The 20,536-nt window shown below is 45.6% G+C and overlaps 1 protein-coding gene across 2 annotated transcripts in view; it reads right to left on the bottom strand.

Annotated features, from left to right (window-relative positions):
• Positions 1-20,536, bottom strand: part of HSPBP1 (HSPA (Hsp70) binding protein 1) — a 448,201-nt gene that overhangs the window by 408,099 nt on the left and 19,566 nt on the right. For both annotated transcript variants that reach the window (XM_069638225.1, XM_069638217.1), the window contains exon 2: positions 6,665-6,816. In XM_069638225.1, the coding sequence (XP_069494326.1) occupies positions 6,665-6,790 (126 nt within the window). In that variant the 5' untranslated portion in view covers positions 6,791-6,816. The remainder of the gene's footprint in view (positions 1-6,664; positions 6,817-20,536) is intronic.

The raw sequence follows: 20,536 nt of genomic DNA on the forward strand, positions 1-20,536 counted from the left end.
TCTAAACAAGTGGCAAAATGTTGGAATTCGAATTGAGGGGGCTGCAAACGGGTCTACCGTCGGAGGCCCCACACCACTTCGAGGCAGAGATCCCACTTGTGGACTGTAGGTTCCACGCTGTTGAGAGTATCCACCTCCAGACTTTCCTCCCCGGAAGATGTAAGGCCTGCATGTGGACGTGGTGTTCGATGGCTCTCTCCCACAGCTAGACCGCAAGGAATGGAAGCTGAGGGGACCTTGTCCCACCCTGTTTGTTCAGGAAGAATATAGCCATTGTTCTGCCTGTCAGCACCTGAACACAAGATTCCCCTGATGACAGGGAGGAAAGCCTTCAGGGCATCGAAGATGGCCTGGAACTCAAGCACATTGATATGGAGGGACTGCTGCTCTGTGCTCCACAGATCATGCACCTGCAAGTCGCCATGGGTTGCTCACTAACTCAGCAGTGAGGAATCCGTAGGGATTATTAATATTTATTATTTGTAAAAGTGCCACTCGCCAATGGGCCTCAGAGTGCTAAAGAGAAAAAGAAAGAACAGAAGGAGATACAACACAGAGAGAACAGGAGAAAAGACATCACAGAACAAGCAAAAGGGTCATCAACCAAGGTCAGACCAAGTAGCAAAGAGGAATCTAGCCAGGAGCGAATAGGTATGTCTTAAGGGCGTTTTTGAAGCATGATTTAGAAGGAAGACAACAAAGAGAAGGAGGCAGGCTGTTCCAGAGAGTAGGGGCAGCAAATCTAACATGGAGTTGCCAGTAAGAAGCAGCTTGAAGCAACCAATCTTCAGCTTAAAAAGAGTCCTTGAGTCGAAGACATCTCCTAGGAACAGAAAGTTTAATGCGACTGGCAAGATAGGCAGGGACAGAACCTTAAAACGCATTTATGTGGCAAGGTTAGACTCCTGTGTTTAACATGTACCTGGTTTAGAAGCCAGTGTAAAGACTGCCAGGAAGGAGTGACTTGATGCAGGTGGGCAAGATTGCAAACAATATGAACCGTGCGGTTCTCAATAACTTGCAATTTATGAATGTTGGCTTGAGAAGTACCTATAAGAAGGCTGTTGAAGTAATCCAGCTTTGATCCCACAATTGCCCTAGCTAAAAAACACCAGGAAGATAAGGTCTGATGTGTCTAAATAGTCCAAGATAATCTGCACAAGAGGATCGAAGCCAGTTGATATGAGGAATCTGATAGATCATAGCACAAAATGAATCCTAGTCTCTTAACTTTGTCAGCCACTTTAATGGTGCAGCCAGAAATTAAGAAGGAGCAGTAGTGGGCGTCTAACCTCTGGATACATTGACTAGAACCAAGGATGAGCAGCTAGGTCTTCGCATTGTTCAGTGCAAGAGAGTTGGTAGCCATCCAGGCCTGAATGCAGGAATAGACTTTATCAAAAGCCAGGGAGTCTTTGTCGTAATCACCAGATAATTGTAGCAATATCTGGGTGTCAGGCAAAATTAGTGTAGCTCACACCCATGTGGTCAAGAAGACTGAACAGAGGCTGAGTGTAGATATTGTAGAGGGTCTGAGCTAAACAGGATCCCTGGGGAATGCAGGAATCAAGAAAAGTAGGAAGTGCAGAAGCATCATCAGCAAAGACTTTGACTTGCCTAGTAGAAGGAAATGAGTTGACCCAGGCAGAAGAAGATTTTTTTTAATTGTATTTATTAAAAATTGTATATATCGCTTTATGCCAAGGCGCTTTACATTACAACAACAAGAATACATTAGAAGCACAAGTGCCAAACAGGAGACAAATAATCGAGAACAGCAAGCAGAACAATTTGCTGAGGACTATAGAAAGGAAACAGAACAGAGAATGAATACGAGGGAAGTAATGAGGGCAATCAGGAGGGGGGATGAAGAAGATGAGATTTTAAGGAGGAACGGAACAAAGAGTAAGAGGAGATGGAGCAGATAGGGAGAAGTAGAGAGTTCCAGTGTAGAGAGGGGCAAGGAGCTGAAAGGATCGGAAGCAGGAAGAAGCACAAGTAGATGGAGAAACAGTGAGTAGGAAGAGGTCAGCAGAGTGGAGGGGGCACGAGGAGGCGTAGAACGAGAGGAGAGGAAAGGTAGGGGGGGCGAGATCATGAAGCGATTTAAAAACGAGACAGAGGAAGTTAAATTTAAGTTGGGAATGAAAGGGAAGCCAGCCAAGAAAAGAAAACGAAGAGGAAATGGAATCATGAGGCGAGAGAAGGCAAAGAGTACGGATAGCAGAGTGATAGAGGGATTTGAGGGGGACAAGATGAGAGGCAGGGAGGCCAAAGAGGAGAGCAGAGCAGTAGAATAGATGAGAGAAGATAAGGGAAGTGATTAAGAGTTTAGTGGCATGGAAGGTGATGGAGGAACGGATTTTGCGAAGATTGAAGAGGTGGTAGCGACAGGCGCGGGAGGTGGAGGGTAAAGGAGAGGTTAGAGTCGAAGTGGAGGGCTAGATTGCAGGCAGAGAGAAATGGGAAGATTAGTAGGGGGAAAGAGGATAAAAGGAGGGGGGAGAGAGGAGGGGAGTGTGTTGGAGAGAAAGAATAAGACTTCAGTCTTATCGGTGTTGAGGGAGAGAAAGTGGGAAGACATCCAGTTTTTGATAGCAGTGAGACAGGAAGAAAGTTTGAGGTGGATGTCAGGAGTAAAAGAAGAGAAAGAGGAAAAGCTGGGTGTCCTCAGCATGGAAATGGTGAGAGATACCAAAGGAAGAGATGATGGGGGCAAGAAGGGAAGTGTATAGTGAGAAAAGGAAAGGGCCAAGCACAGAACCTTGGGGAACACCGAAGTCCAAGGGGAGAGTAGGGGAGGTACGACCGCCCCCAAGAGACGGCAAAAGAACGGTTGGAGAGGTAGGAGGAGAACCGGTTGAGAACAGAGTCTTTGAAGTCAAAGGAAGAAAGAGTGTTGAGAAGGGGTGATCAACGATGTCAAAGGCAGCAGAGAGGTCGAGGAGAATGAAGATAGAGGATTGCTTAGAGTATCGAGCAGTAAGGAGGGAGTTGAGAACGGAGGTGAGAGCAGTTTCAGTGGAATGTTTAGGGCGGAATGGAGAGAAATTAGCAACAGCAGCAAGCAACAAGGCGATCAACCAGGTCGAAAGCAGACGATAAGTACTGTAGCAAAAGAAGTGCAGCGTGACCATGATCAATGATGTTGGAGATGCTCGCTGACATGGGCTAAAAAGCAGAGGGACCACGAAGCGTCCACCCCTCATCAGATTGGATCAGTCATTCCACCAACTCAGGTTCAGGATTAGAAACAGGGTGAGGCTGGAAAGCTTTAGACCCGACCATTGGTAGATAGAACTGCACCCTCCACACTGTCTGGTGTGAGGTACAGAAAGAACGCAGGAGGCCATGAGCCCAAAGAGTATCTGGAACCAGCAGGCTGCTACTGCCGTACTGCTCAGGACTTGCATGATTCTTCTGATCTGATCTTGAACTCTATCCTCCGTTAGAAAGCTCTGGCCTGAAGAGTATCCCAAATAAAGTAAATTAAGGTCAGCCTTTGGGTAGACATCAATGATGACTTCTGCAGGTTCACTGACAAGCAAAGCTGTAAGCGCAGGTGGAGTACCAACTGAAGGGACGACGAGTGCCTCCAAGGGTCTGGACATCCAGACAAGCCAGTCATGAAGGTAAAGGTAAATGTGGACTCCCCCGGTCCGTGGAGAGGCTGCCACTGAAGACATCACCTTTGTAAATACATAGAAAGCAGTGTTGAGCCCAAAAGGAAACACTCTACTGGAACTGCTGCTTCCCGAAGGAAAAACAGATGTGGATCCCGGATGGGTGCATGCAGATATGAAGCTTTCAGATTCACAGTGCACGCTGGTCCAGCCTCCCCGACAGAGAGCAGACCGTATGTGCACCAGTATGGTCATCACAAAATGTTCCTGGGGAAGGAGGACTTTGAAGGAAGACCGGTCCAAACATGGTGCCCACACTAGTCTGTGTTTTTAAGCTATGTGTAAAACCTGGAAAAATAACGTATTCCCCTCTGGGAAGATTGGACCTTCTCCGCTTCTTGCGTGTCCAACTGATCAGACTAAAGAGAGTTCTCAACTGCAGTGTGTCCCAACTAGACAACCCTTCTTACAGGAAATGTCACACAATGTGGAGATATTTCTTGCTTGGATACCCTTGAATTACTGGGATCCAGTGAGCACAGACCTGATGTGAAGAAAATCACACTTCACATGAATGTAATCAAATAAATAAAGGACAGGCGCGCCATTTAGCGCTAGTTCTAATGACTGGGCACACTATACATGTGTCCTCCCCTGCTACGAAGCAGTTCCAGATGAGAAAGGCAAGATATCTTCGCCTAACACATTTCAAATATTATGTGCACTGAAGAGATTTGATTTTTGCACATGAAACCCAAAAACAAATGGCAGATAAGGAATTAAGAGCACAAGGAGAAAACATGATTTGCCAAAGATCAAACCACTTTGGTCAGGAAGGGAAGCAGACAGAGAGCGCTACTTGTCCAAGATCATATTTTTGGGCAAGGTATTAGGATCAGTAGCATTATTTCAGCAAATCCATAAGCTTTGTGTAAAACACAGCCGTTGGCCCCAGCAATAACATCAAAACTTAAAGGAAACCCGACACTGCACATTTGGGGTACAAACTACAAGTTGCAACTTACTAGCAAGGCACAAAATGCCACTCATTTCTCCACAAACCGCAGACTATTTTTGCTCGCCAATAGTCAATTACATACATGCAACCCTTTTGATTTAGGTAGGAGGCTCCTGATTTTTCTACTAAATATATTGCTATTTTTCCTTTTCTCCCATCTAAAGGAAGATGTTTAGGGGAGAGGCAGCGGTTCCAGCAGTGTCCCACAAATTTGATGAACAGGGAGGGACTGCAGAGGACAGAGCGGGAGTTCCGGGGCTGTCCCCCAGAGAGTCAGTGATGGGTGTGTGAATGGGGGACATAGCCAGGAAATAAATCCTCTTTGCAACATCCACTACACAATAGACCTGCATAAAGGGGGTCGGGATGGGAATGGAATTATTTTTGTAAACAGAACACAGGACCGTGTGGGAAGGGTTGACAAATGCACGTGAAAAATAATCGATTGTACATGGCACTGGTTCTCGGCACACTGGGGGCTAAATGGATGACAGGATGTGCCTGTAATAACTAATTCAGGATGCTGATCGGTCATAGACTGGGGATGATCCAGGGGTAGCGGCTTTAAGGAGGGGTGCTATCTTGGTGTGTGGAGTGGACGTGGATTGAGGGTGAGACACTGCATGTGGGAATATATCCGTGGAGGTAGGTTGAGATGGGCATGTGGGGCAGTCAATGGAGTGTGAGGATGTACCTGCAAGGGGATAAAGAGGATAGAGCAATATCAGTGGGGGTTACAATGAGGTACGTGAAGACCGAGTATGTGTCTGTGAAGGGGTGGAATATGGAGATTTGCATGTGGTGCATTGGATGGTGGGGTTAGGCCTTTGTTAGGAGGGCTTGATCTGTCAGGGCAGGGTTTGCTGATGGGTTGGATATGCTAACATTGCAACGTCCCAGTTATGTGTTATTGTGGAAATTCTGCACAAGGCCATCATGGTTAATATATTTAATGTGATTCATTGTTAATATTGCACAAGAACAAGCACGCCAATCACATGACTACTTACATTATTAATCTGCTGACAATTTATCCTAATAGCAAACCCCCCTACCTTGTTGTATGGTTTATTTATAGAGCACCTCGGGCATCTGGGCGCTTTACAAGTTTTAAATTACAGGTGCGAGAGACAACAAAAAAGAAAGAACATATACAGAAAATAAGACTTTACACACGTGTATGAATTTTTAACATAATACATACATTAATGTACAAAGGTTATATTATACAGCAACGTGTGGTGGTGCTCTGTGTAGTCTTGGGTTCATAGATCAAGATCTTCACTGATCACAGGAATGCAGCCAACGCTCATCAGTATCCTTACCTCTCATTGTCAATATTGCAGGCACTGGCCAATACTGCTCGAGAACCATCATACCTAATCCTGTCTGATGTCATTATTGCTCTGTAAGGGGTGGGGGATATGGATCTCAATGGCCAAAGCACTTACAAATGACCCTATGCTTTTTCTTTGCCTCAAAGTGGGAAATATTGTACAGGGAACAATACAAGTTTTCAAGCCCAAAGCACACCAAAAACACAATAAAAAAAAACCTTAACGCAGTAGGAATGACTGTGTTGACACGTATTTATATCAGATGACGTTTGTAACATCAAGCTAACAGAGCAAGGACAGGTTTCCCCAAGCCCATGCCTGCCGCCAATACTGGACTCGCTACAGTTGATGGATCAGCATAAGGGATTAACATGAAATAATCGAAGTCACATATGGCTACAGCCAAGTAAATATGTAGTCTCTTCCCGATGGGCTGGGATATATCAACAGCTGCACATTTTCTTAACACACATGCGAACGTAGATATCCAACGAACTCGGCCATACAAATACCCTTCTCTACATAACGTTCCAATTATTTAACCATTCTCTTAGTGCTCCGTGATAAAGAACGCTTTAACAGCATGAAGAGAATAATCAAGTGGCCGTTGGGTGAGGGCACCACAACTGCACAGGGAAAAGACCTGGGATTGCAGCACATCTACAAACAATGTCAGACCGCCATACCTCTTCCGTCATTTGACTGGCCACATTGGAGTCATGTTCCCCTGCTCCAGCTTCAATGGCCATGTGAAGGAGGCCCTGCATATTCTGCGGGTGTGACCTGTTTCCACTTGAACCGCCTTCAGCCATGGTGACCAATGCAGAGCTGTGCTAATCTGTACAAAAATAAACAAAGACCTAATATTAACAGTGTCCTCATTACTGACCCTGGAGTTTTGTATGGCGCTTCTGTGACCAACGGACTACTGCTCTGCAGGAGTACAGGGATGAATAGTGGATACAACTCCTACCAAGACCCACACTGCTAGTAAACCAGAGATAATTCCAATCATAAAGGTGAAACAGGCACAGCCTGACAAGTATACCCCTTTCACCTTTTTAAGGGTACATGGGTCGAGTAGGGGTGTGAGCTAGCAAACAACAACTGTACTGTGGTAACAAAATAAAAATGTCCAACCGTGGTTCTCTAAAAAATAGCATACTTTAATTAAATCAGAAGTACAAGCACACTTATTTAAAAAAAAACTCTACAACCCACCCACGTAAAAGAAGACACACAATATGCAGCTTTGTAACAAAAGAGGGCACTCTGGGTCTGAAGGAAGGGTTATACAGGTAATTTCAGCAGCAATGCCAAGTTCACTGAAGAGGTCTTAAAAGGTAAAGAGTGGGGTCTTAGAGGCCAGAAAGACAGACCCCCTTCAAAATACCTTGAATGCTTGTTCTTGGGGCTGGGCAGCATCCAGCCCGGCTTCCAGGTGCTTTAAATGAGTTGAGTCAGTGCCGAGAGCTTTCACGATCAGTTCCCAATAGTCCATGGGCATTCAGACAGTCGAGTAGGCTCCAGGCGGTTCAGCAATACAGTGTGGGCAGTGATTGGCTCGAATCGGGTGAAGTACAAGTAGACAACGGGTCGAGTAAGCTTTAGGAGGTCCAAACAGGTGATGAAATTCTTCAGTAGCGATCGGATCGAAAATGGCTGGGGGGCTGGTGGGAGCGTAGGCAATAGGTTGAGTCAGCGGCTCAAAAGCGGATTTAAAAAAAAAAAAAAAAAAAGAAGAGGCGGATGTCAAAATGCATACCCTGGTGCTTGCTGCGGCTTGAAGCGCACTGACAAGGTTGAGTCGGCTCAAATGGATCAAAGCTGGAAAATAGGGTCCACAGTGGTGTCTTGACATCTGGTTGCTCGGGACCTCATCCAGGATCTCCAAGGTTAGTAGTGGCCACTTGCAGGGTCTGTGACATCCTATAAAAAGGTTCCTGGGTACCAAGAGTCTTGGCTAGCACAAAGCCTCATCCAGCTAGCAGAAAACCCTAAATATTCCCCTGGGATGGTTGAGGGCAAATGCCTGTCTTTTTCTTGAAAGTCTTAGCCTTCATCTCTCTGGAAGAGGACTTTGGAGCAGACTGTGCTCCCAGCAATGTTCGAAGTGTAATCTTTCTTCTTCAGTAGTCCAAAGAACTTAAACAGAAGTGATTCTCAACTACTTTAATAGGCCATTTTTTTTCGCAGAGGATAGGTTCCCATCTGGCATCTTGAAAGCGGTCCAATCATGGCATCTGTCACAGACTTTCCTGCCTAGTGATGTCATATTCAGAGGGCTCTGTCTGAAGGAAGTGGGATGCCCTGGCATAGTCCAAGGTGGCCAGACCCTTATGTGCATTAGTGCTTTGTTTCCGCCTACTCCAACCCATCCCCTTCTCCTGTCTGGCTAAGTCACAGAGTATCTGTTAATTAACACCCGGGTGTGATTTCCTTTGGCCTGTCAGAGCCTGTGCTTTGAAGCACTGTACCTCTCCCTGCCCTAAGAGGGAAGTTCCTGATTTCCTGGAAAAGTGACCAACATTTCCCAGGGAAGGAAAGGCCTTTGCTCGAGCACAGCCCAAATCGTCTGTTTTGAGTGAAACTTAGTCTCAGACAGGGAGCACACAGGAGGCCTGAAAGGAAGATCATTACAAACCAAGTTGACAATCAAATGACAACGGTTTTGGCCAGTATAATTGTGGATTCCCAAACATCACCATGTCATAACCAGATGTGGCTTACATTTAGTTATTAATGAACTGCCATCAGGTTCTGGGCGCACACAACTATATGGTTTAATTAAGGATCAGGATTGACCATGGTTAACGGCAAATCCGGGTTGCAGGAGCTGTGGGCAGCAACTCTCTGTTGGTAGGAATGCACAAGTCACTTTGTACAGTCATGTTGCCCAACTACATATCAGCTGCTGAGAGGTGCTTTACGGCACTGAACATTCTAAGTGGGGTGGGGAGAAGAGAGGTTTGATTAGCAGAACTGTCAACGACAGATATGCATGCTGCATCATTTATTCCTAAAAATCAGAACATGTCAGGCTATTCTGTTCTAACAGATGACATTCTGTCACAGACATACAAATCAGTGAACCTCAAAGCAGTCAAAGGTGAAGTCTGCAAACACTGGTTGCTGTGGCTTATGCCAACTATAAACTTTAATATTTGTCCATAGAATCGACACTAGGAAAGGGATGATCAGATTGCGGGGACATAGTACTTAAAATTACACAGAAGCTGTCATTTTACAAATTCCTAACACAATCACCAATATGACTTTCCAGGACACATGAAAAGTCGTACATTTGCATCCAAGTTGCAAGCTACGGGTCAATGCATAAGTAACTGTCTGGCAACATTTCTGAATACATATCACGGTGCAGATAGCCCAAAATAAATATGTGCACACAAAAATCTGCATCACATTTAGGACAAGATAATATATGCATTGTTTGGTGATTAAAGAGTGTTTTCAGTTTTTTTTTATTATAATAAAATACAATTTTGGATTGTACCCCAACCAGCGAACCCGTTTTGTGGTAATTTTCGCATATTGAGGCACATTTTTCCCCATACTGGGACATATTTATTGCTCCTTAACACTTTGATTACAGAGTTCCAATTGGCATACACCTGGTGAGCAGATGGGCATACCTCTGGTGTGAAGATAATTGTCACAGGTTTTATAAAATAAACAAAGGACAGGCAAGAGAACTAGGATCTGTTGCTTGGCTCACGGTAAATGTGTCCGTTTTTCCTAGGCAGTGATAGATGTGAAAAGCAGGCTATATCCGCCTAATATATTAAAAATATGTATATAAGGAAACTGAGGCCTGTGGACATGATTTGCAAAGATAAACCACTTTCATCAAAAAGGGAAGATCAGATTAGGACCCATATCTTTTAGTTCAAGAGTCATCAAATTGGCACTTCACCACATCTCCTCCACTTCGACAACTTGTACTGGATTTCGGCACTTATGGTATTCCAGTGTATTTATTTCTAAGCACCTTTACATTGGTCAGACCAGGAGGCTGAAGTAGATGAAAGCTATTTGCCCAAGCTAACACAATCCTGACTGACATTATTATTCCATTGGCGCAGTGATGCAAGTATTACCGACCAATGCACTTTAAAAAAAAAAAAGAAAAAAGGCACTTGAAACGCAGCACATTGGTCGTAATTAAAAATGAATTTTGGTGGAGAAATCTCCTTATATCACTTAAAAACGGCTACGCTTTCTTGCTTAGCGATCCCATCCTTCATCTCAAAGTGGGAAACATTTAGGTGATCCAGGTTCTGAAGGAAAGGTCTGGGCATCTGTGCGAGTTAAGGGAATCTTAACTCCATTGAGTATGCCCTAAACTAACACCACCCTGCCTTTATTGTCCAATTTGGATTCTACCACCATAAAGGGTCCTCCATTTGCCACCAATCAGGACCCAATGAGAATATATGGAATAGGACGAACAAAACACCTCACCTCTACATTTTAACAGCCCCTACGTTATTCCTCTGTGAGGTGGATTTCCTGTAGCATAGCTAGGTGCATATCTTCTAAACTAAGCTCCAACTGTGCAATGCTTTATATAATTCCCTGATACTTCATGATTATGTCAACCTGGTCCCAGAGGCAAGCCCAGATCAGATCTGGTAATAAAACATTAGCATCACTCCAATCAATCATGTCTGTGAGAAACCTGAAGGTGTCTCCCTGACTAGTCCCCAGGTTCTGTCATCCGGGTGGCCAGGACACGGCCATCGCTATTGGATCCAGTTCCTGGGGGTGGACCAGTGAGGGAGGATCACCTGTATGGGGGGGGGGGGGGGGGGAGTCCTAGGGGTGTGGAAGTGGGACACCGACGGGTGAGACTCAGCATCTCCCTTCTTGTAACACCTTTTCCCCCATCCTACCCCGTAGGCTACTTTAACCCTCTACTCCCCCTTTCCGACACAAACACTTTTGCACACCACGAAAGACAACGGACAAACACCAGAGCCGTTTACCCGACATGTCCCACCACAAGGGTCCGGCAAAGTCAGGCAATTAACCAGAATTACACACACCTGATGGCCCTTTCCCTTCCCCACTGGGATAAAAGGTGGAGCACGAGAGCACAATACGAGCAAGGCAGACCGCACAAAGAGAGAGCTAACTCAGCACGGCAGTTCAAGAGGAGAAGATGGCGCGAATTGGGAGGGTGACAAGGAGAGATGCAACCTTGCCCTTTCCGACCAAGGCCTGTGAAACCTCTGCGGAAGGAATCGTAACACCGCAAATAGTAGCCAGCGTGTGTTGCAGCAGATGTCAATGGTACACAGGGCCCTCCTCTGCTGATAACAAAACCGGGGAGAGACCTTTGCCACTGTGGTGCCGGCCTTGACTCCAGAGACAAGAAAGGCCAAGCAGTCCATCACAGCCAGTGAGTCGAAGGTAGAGGCAATAAGAAACCGAACGGTGTTGAACGAAAGTAGCAAGCAGCTAATTGAAGAAAGTACAAAGAACTGTTGATACGAAAGGGGAAAACCGGCTATAGAGGAGTCAGGCACTATGGGGGTTCACACTCGGTAAACTCTGGGCGATTACCCGATTGTTGAACAAGTGTTATCAGAAGCCCTTGGGAAAAGGTGAGAAAGTGGTCATACAGTGGTCTAGTCAAATCCTCTGTTCAGTCGAAAGTGTTTGACCTACAGATGATTGTGAAGCTAAGGGAAGTGAATCCTGCAACGTAAGAAATGTTCAAGGAATCATGTAATTGCAAAGTTGACATTAAGATTTGTGAATGTCGCAGTTGAGATTGTGTTTAAGGGTCTGAGCCTGGAAGAGGGGGATCCAGGGGTGAAAGCTATCACCCAACGTGCAAGCAAAAAGGAACGGTTTATTATTTTGAAGACATCAGGTCCTCGGAGGTAAAAGACGTTTTGTAGAAAAGAGACTTAAAACACTAAAAGGGACTGATAGCTGAGAGCGGAACTCTTAGTTAGTGCTGGGAAAGCTCGAGCATGTGCTTTGTTCAGGAGTCCCGCCTTGTCCCGGCTAAAATAAACGTTGGGAAGGGAGACACCCGGCTACGGCTACCACATCCTGACTTATTATTTGTGAACACTTCTTTCTTTCTTGTGAATATCATACACTCCTTTGATTTATTTAGTGAAAGGATTGTAATAGGGTTTTCTTAGTATAGGTCCTTTTATTTGACAAGACACAACTAGGACTGCCTTATTATTATTTGCTGGTTGACTTGTAGCTTGCTCCCATCTTAGATTTAGGTTTAGATTAGGCATTTTTCCAACCCCGCATAAACAGTTTAATACACACCCGTGAACAATGATCCCTTGTGTCTGTCTTTACTGTTGCCACCATGAATGCCTTACATGTCATAATCCAATAAACTTCAAACTTTAGACAAAGGTTATCGCCAGACACCACCAATACCAAATTCCCTCCCCAGGAAGGAACAACCACCTCCCTAACACTAAAACGTGCTTGTCCCAAAACAAAATATTCAGCAATAACCCAACCTTCCAAATTCCTTACATCCCTTCCACAGAACTGCAAATTGAAAATATTCTAAATGAACTACAACGTATCATAGTACTATCCCTACACAAAGCGGCCCAGTGTAGACCTCTCAGTAACAGTGACAACACGTGAGAGGGAATTTAAGAAATCCGATCTAACTCTGGCAAGCTATGCCCTCTCAGACTTCATTCCGACATTGGTGGGAAAAGGAGTACACACTGCCCCAGGTGAAACAAAGGAAGTAAAGAATTCCAGCAAAGCAACATCTGAAATGACATCTTTGTGTTGAGAATAGATTCTCTGCCAGGTGCAAAAGTCCCTTGTTCGTCATCTGGGTGTTCGCAAGACAGTCTCCCATTATTTCAGTCACATTTTTTCAACAGCACTAACATTTCCAGCAGCTGAATCAATGTGTAGGTTGTCGTCTGAGGGAGTAATAATGAGTAGGGCAGGCTTACCATGTGACATATTGGCACAGGGTAACAGTAGAATATCTGCATGTTTCAACTGAAAATGTGTATGCCGATCCGGTAGCTCTCAACATATTTGTTCAAAATAAATGGGTCAGGACGCCATCTGGATGTAGCCTGGTATTGTGCACATGGAAGGCATGGCATTGTATTGGTAGGATACTGAAGGATATATCTTTTTCCACCCACAGCTGCGCACCTAGGATTAGCTGGTTCTGGATGCGACCTTTGGTGTAGATGTGTAACTTACTTGGCAGAAGTGTGGGACTGTGTGAAGTGGGAGCACATTTTACCTGTTGATGCCTTTGTGCCATTAGAAGTGTTTATGCCAGAGATTGTAGTGAATGACAAGATAGACTTAGGCCCACATTGCGAAAAGATTGGTTATATTTCCCTATAACATAGGACAATGAATTAGATGGATCAGCTGGTGACAGTACCAGAAACTATGTCCAAGATTATTTCACTAGTTTATGTGCAGCTCCAGGATAGTAAACCGACCAAATTACATAAAGCCTTCTACAAATGGGGGATGGATCTTGAGTAGGTGGTTACAATAGACAGACATATGTATGCTTACCCGCAACATATCACTGGGCCCCAAACTAGGTTTAATTAATTCATCATAAGTATTACACTCCCAAACAATTAAATAAGATTGACATGACCAATTCAGATAGATGCTCTAAATGCATTATAAAGCAAGACTGGTTACTTGATAAAGGCATACTGGAAGGATGTCACCAGTGGAATTTTGTGTTATAGGTCACCAAGTCGTACCCAGGTTTCCAGCGGGGTGTTTGTTTGGGATATTTGCTGTCAAAAGTAATTGAATACCAAGTCTATTCAATTAGCTCCAGGGACGTCACTTAGGGGTCACAACTGCGATCCCTAAGGGCTCCCTTGCTACCCCAAAAAACAAAAAAGAAAAAAAAAAAACAATTATATATATATTTTTTATGAAAGCTCCTGTGGCCAGCGCCATGTGGCACTTCGCTTCTGGAGTGCCAGGCTTTCTTGTTCAGGCTTCTTTAAAAAAAATAAGACAAAAGAACAGGGGTTCCACAAGTCGAACACTTTCAGCAGTGACTAAGAAAGAATAGGAATACCAAATAATGTGTCTTTCTGGAATTCTATACAGTAATTGCTAGACTCATTAAAAGTTTATTTCAGGCACAATTCAGGGGGTGAGTCACTGATTTAGTATGTTCTTAAACACCTCAACTCAGCCTTCCATCCTTCTGAGGTCAATAAATGAGTACCAATACAGGTTGGGGTGATATTGTATGTATATTTGTTCTATATAAAGCGCTTAATAACGCATACTTCATCATTTGGCCATGGACATCTGCTTGCATTCACAGTAATTTGGTAATATGGGCCTCTACACACTGATCCAATGATACATATGGCGATCCATTCTTGTATGAAATGTATATCACGTTATAGTCCTATCGTAACCATATTTTCTGTACTGTGCTTGGGAACAATGCTATGTGATGCCACTTCCTGTTTTGGTCAAGGGGTGAAAGGTCGTGTTCCATCGCTTGCTGTGATATAACTTCGGTGTGGGGTCAAATTACATCACTTCCACAATTAATGTATGCTGATGATGTGGTTCTTATTTCTTATTGCAAAAACTGGTAGGGCCCTCGATCAGCTGGTCAAGTGCTTTCGTAATTACATGTCCGCAAGAAATTTCAAAATTAATGCAGAAAAATCAAAAGTAATGTGTATTGGGACCACAAAAAGTAAAACAAGAACCATACTGGCTGAAGGATCCATTTTGCAATAGGTTAGCTCTTTTACCTACTTGGGTGTCACATTTTTGAAAGGATTAAAGTGGCATATGCATATCGAAGCCCAGGCTAGTAAATACACCCAAATAAATGGCTCCATACTGCGCTATGGGTACAGCTTGGATGGGCTCCCAGTTAATCACGTTTTACATATTTATAAAGTCTGTGCCGGTTGCTACTTATGGAGCAGTAGCTTGGTGGCACCAGGTGCTATTTGTCTATTCAAAGCAAAGAGAATCAATTCCTTAGAAGAATTATGGGGGTGAATCAGGGTTTTCCCCGATTATATAATCCACCAAGAATGCAATATGATGTGTGTCTCAGACCTCATCCAACTTCAACCACTGTTGTATTGGTTACATCTTTGGGGCAATCCAGCTCCGACGTTGATGAAGTCATTAATTCATGCCACTGTGGGTTAAGGCGTGCAATACAAATTCAAATGGCTAAATTATATGCATGTAACTTGACAAGCTTGGTCTGGCAGATTATTTTTACTGCAAACTAGGTGGGGGGAGGGGGCGGATTCATAGAGATTTTGACCAAAGCCTTTTTTAAATTAAAACAAATTGAAAGAGAGGCTTGTGAATCCCATAGAAAAGTACCTTGGGTTATCTTAGTAGGAAGGTAGATTTGGGCCCATCAAGTTATGCGTCTTGGTTCAATGAACCGAGAAGAAGAGCAGTCTTCTTTCGCTTGAGGTCGAACTTACTCTTCACGAAAGTGCAGGACAAAAGAATGGGAGGTTTGAACAGCTGCCTCTGTAACCGGCATGGTGTGGATGATTTGCTGTACTTTTTGCCAATATGTCCTTTAAATGCGAAGTTGCAGCATAAATATCTTTGTCCTCTGTTCAGATAGGGAGTTAAGAAGCGCACATGCAGTTTTTAACTTGATTTTACCCCCTCCAAATGTCAATCATGCACTAAAAATCTGTATTTATGTTGAGCATGCTTTGGAACTTAAGCGCGTACTTACTGTAGCATATGTAATTATATTGTAGTATTGTATATTATTGTAGCTAATGTATTGAGATATGTAACATTTGTGGTGTGGTTTTTACTGTACCTTTATGGGCAAAAACCGCAAAATGAAGTTTACCATCTAATATACAAGAACTTCAACCAGATATTTGTAACATGTACAATCCGAAAGACATATCAATGGACGCACGGCACCACATCAGGGAATACCTCACCGCATTAGGCTCTAGGGAAGCTCTGAAGAACATAGATGAGTGACACAGCATGAAGCAGAACTGGTGAGATGGAGGTCAAGTAGTAGTAAAATATACCTAAGTTTCCTGTTCTAAGTAAAAATAGGCTCAATGTGGATAGAAGGATACCATTCTTGACATTTCCTTGTGGAAGGGCTGGTATTTCAATTAGTCTTTTTACTTGTTGTTTCAGGGGTTATTGGGGAGATATACATCTTTTTATATATACACTTATGTACATGTATTTGTACATTTTGCAATGCCTTATTGATTTTAATTAAACTGTTTTAAAAAAATAAAACATTTCTCTGTGTTGTATTAGCTGGGTGTAATGGGGGAGTGTGCTGAGCTCATGCAGTGAAGACGTGAGCTGCCTGAGCTCCCTCGGAGATCCTGCTACATGATCCTTATAATCGGTGTAAAACAGCACTTTAAGCACCTTTTATCACCCTTTCCTGACTATGTTGTGACACATTTTCTCAGGAGCCTGAGAGATCAGTTTTCGAACCATGAGACGGCCTGAGCGGAGCAGCGCTGGTGTGGAAGAGGTGTTGCCGTGCCGGACTGACTCGTGCAGCTGTTGGAGCCGCAACCTCACGTGAGGGCTAATCCACTCTGCCCCCATGCTGAAGCAGCCAATTGCCACGTAGCGTTTTTGTGCTGAGGAGACGGCAGCAGCACAGAGCCTGGACTGTGTGTTCTGTGTGCTGGGGGAAGGAGATCCCCCACCCTCCTATCCCCCCGACAGCGAGAGAGGCCACCAGAGGACTGTCGCACAGAGGGACAAGACCACCTCGCTGCACGCATGGAGGTGTTAAGGAAAGCGTCTCGTGGGCGCTGAGTACCTGAACTTCCAGTTGATGGTCGTGGTGAAGTAGCCAGGCTGTCCGACTGATGGTTGCTGAATGTGTGACGCGAGGAACCAGCGCAACACCAACCCTGAATCAAACAAGGTTAGCGGTGTGCCGGCTCCCAACGCCACGGATGCGCACTTCCCTGATTTGCGTGGCGTCGGGACAGTGCAAGCACTGACAGGGAAGGCGGGTCTTGACTGGATGGATCCACGGATAGTAGCAAAAGGAATGCTCCAGTAGTAGCAGTAGTCCGATGGATTAAAATGGCAGGGGAGGAAGCAGGTGGAAGAGGCGGAGAACACAGGAAGGCAGGAGGCAAGAAACTGAACTAACAAGCAAGGGAAAAGGAAGGATCAGGCTCCAGAGCTGAACAAGGAGAGGAGCAGACAGGCAAAGGGGGGCTGGAAGGGAATGGACCCCTGGGGCAGGACAAGGAACCGGGGGACCAACAGGAACAGGAAGGAACTAACAGGGAAGGACGAGGAGCAAGGACTAGAAGGCTGGACAGGGTGTTACTATAGAGTAACACGGGCGAGGACGCGATCCGTAAACAAACCGCGTTGAGACGCGGTTTGTTCCAACAAACTGGCCCTTAATATAGGGCAGGCAGCACCCGGGAGGCTTGGAACGCAATCTGCGCCGTCCCCGGGTGCTGACGCGCCCAGAACGAGGCTTGGGAAGCAAGCCTGCAACTTCCCAAGCGCTCTGTGGACTGCGCATGCGCGGAGGGCGAAAGACGGCCTTCCGCGCCTGCGCGAACCAGGCAAATGGGAAAACCCGGAAGCGGCATGAGCCGCAAATGACCGAGGGCCCCCCAACCTATATCGGGGGTAGATGCGCCAGGACGGGAAGCGCCGGGACCTGCAGATGCGTCCCGCACCGCGCCCCATACCCCAGGTGAGTGGCATGACAGGAGGCTGTGCACCCATGGGCTTAACAGCTAGGGGAGCAGAGAGGAACACAAACTACTTGCGCTCTGCGGTGGAGCGCCTCATCACCGGGTAAGCCTGGGACCCGACAGGGGCAGGGCTCTAAGGGGGGTGTGTGCAAAAGGGTGCCTGGATCTTGGTTTGCCCGGTGCATAGTAGCTGCATCTGCCGGCATCCCCTGACTCACCTTGCAGGCTGCTTTGTGCAGGAAATAGATGCCATCAACCTTCAGCGCCTCTCCCCGTTGACTGTTACCCTTCGACCCCCACTGTGGAAGGACAGATTGTTAGGCACTAGTGGATCTATCAGGGGGCTCCGTTTGGTTGGGAATTTTCTGAGGTGCAGGCAAATGCACAGCCCTGGGTGAGATTGCAGCAGATGCAAGAAACCGTAAGTTGCTGCAGACCCAACTATTGCACTGGCTGTAAGATACATGCGAATTGTGCATGTGCTTGAGGGGACTCACACTTCACATCTCAAATTCTTTGGTTTTGACACGCAGCAGGGTATCTTCTGTCGTGCTTTAAGGTTGCATAGGCTGCCAAGATAGATAACGTGGCCTTAACATACCTGTGATGTCTCCTACTAAGAACAAGAACAAAGGTTTGATTATGGATTATTTTGCTGTTCAGGCAAATGGCTGGGATACTGCACCAGTGGCTGGCTTGATATTGACTGCCACAATCAGAAACAAAAGGTACTGGTACTGACGGCTATTGCTGATTTGCGATATTCGCTGGAGGGAAAAATTGACGCGGCAAGGATAGATATGCAGCTCCTCTGTCAGGACGTACGCTCACTCGCTGAGAGGGTCACAACAGCACAAACAACGCTGAAAGATACGTCCATTGTTACTGGAGACCGGGCTGCGAGAATGAAAACGTATGCGAGAAATGCAATGCTGGAATCTAGAGCTGAGGAAGCAGGAGGAACATCTCTCAGAAATAATGTATGGCGTTAGGGCTCCCTTAAAACACAGAGGGCTGGTACCCGACAGGCTATATTGAAAACTTACTGCTACAAGCTAGGCCCTGGGAAATTATCACAGAGTTTTGCTGTTGAAAGGGCTAATCGATTCCCCCAGAAGAAGCCCCCGCCTGGCTGGTATCAAAGGCCAGTCATTGCTAGGATTTTAAATGTTAGGGACAGAGAAGTAATACTTCAGTTTTCCAGAGAAGGCGGGAAAATACAAAGGGGCAAATCAACAATAGCAATATATCCTGAATACACACCCATGGTGCAACAGAAGCAGAATATGTTTGTTCCCGTTAAGGCACAGCTTCGACGACTGAGAATAAAATATATGCTAATGTACCCAGCCAGGTTGAAAGTTTTGTACAGGGGGAAAGCACACTTCCTTGAAAGCCCGTCGGCTGCAAATATGTGGATCGAACATAACAACTTGGGGGCCAAAGAGGATGACAGTAATCTGGCAGCAAATGAGACTGCCCCTTGAATTCATGCCACATGTACGGGGTGTGTGATGCATAGTTCACAGAGGGCGATGGAATCTCTCCCTTTTTTGGCAAATTAACCACCTTGAACTTGAGACACAATGGAACAATGAGGCTATGAAAACAAGATCAGAACTTGCGGGGTGCAGAGGCCTCGAGGCCTAACAGATCTGAACTATATATGATTTACCACGGAGGTAAAGACACCGTTGAACAAATGCTGGTAACAGTGGGAGCGGGCACCGTCGCCCACTGGGTGGTGCTTGGACAGCCCAGAGTTTGGTGTTGTTTGGCGTTAGCCAGTTGCTGGCTCCTAAACGCGATACTCGGTTGCTGGCTCCTTAACGCGATACCAAATGGCTAAGCATGGCTTTGGTGGTACGGGTATTCCCAAAAGGAAACCCTCTGTTGGGTGCTGTTTAATGCCCAGCATTGGGGCTTGTTGTGTTTGTTACGGTTAGTTTGTTTCACAGAGCTCAATGAAGGTATGCAAGAGGGGCAGGGTGAGATAACTGGTAATGCAGGTTGGGTTAGGTTGCGCCACTGCCTGCTTTGCAGCCAGTGGGCAAGGGGATGGGTACACAGGGTGTTGGGAAGCAAGATGCAGGATGAGGATAGGTGAAACATTGGAAAAGGGGAATGCAGAGGACGATGGTTGTGGAATCTTGTGACATTATTGAAGATTTGTATCCTGGAATGTGAGGGGACTGGGATCATAAATAAGAAAGAATAAGGTGGAGTCCTACCTCCGCAGGAAGAAGATATCCATAGCCCTGCTGCAGGAGACTCACCTACTTCCAGAAACGCAGGAGCAGCTCCTGTCAAGATGGTTTGGGACTGGATATGGATCCACTTTTTCACAGTTCGCAAGGGGTGTTCTTATATGGGTAGAGGCGACGGTCCCATTACAACCATCAGAGGTGGTGACAGATGGCGAAGGGAGATGTGTTATACTATCTGGCTATATGGATCACAGGAAAATGTGCATTGTAAACACTTACTTCCCTAATAATGCGATTCTGGTGCATGTGCGTTCTTTAAGTAGTAAGATTGCATTGAGGCGAGATACTCTATTATGGGCGGTGGGGGGACTGCCACTGTGTGTGAGATGCACTCCTGGATAGATCTCTCCCCCCCCACCCCCCCCTCGGTGAAGATGGTTAATTTGTCACACCCATACTCCTGGAATGTCCCCATTGCAGCAGATGCTTGTACAAGCCCGTCAGAACGTAAGGAGGGCAGACTCTGGGAAACAGTTTGTATAGCCACCTGGGGAGATATGTTTGCAAATAGTAGATTTAGGGAACTGCGAAG

This window comes from Ambystoma mexicanum, chromosome 1q, assembly GCF_040938575.1.
Source record: "Ambystoma mexicanum isolate Mex_15411 chromosome 1q, UKY_AmexF1_1, whole genome shotgun sequence".
NCBI lineage: Eukaryota > Metazoa > Chordata > Amphibia > Caudata > Ambystomatidae > Ambystoma > Ambystoma mexicanum.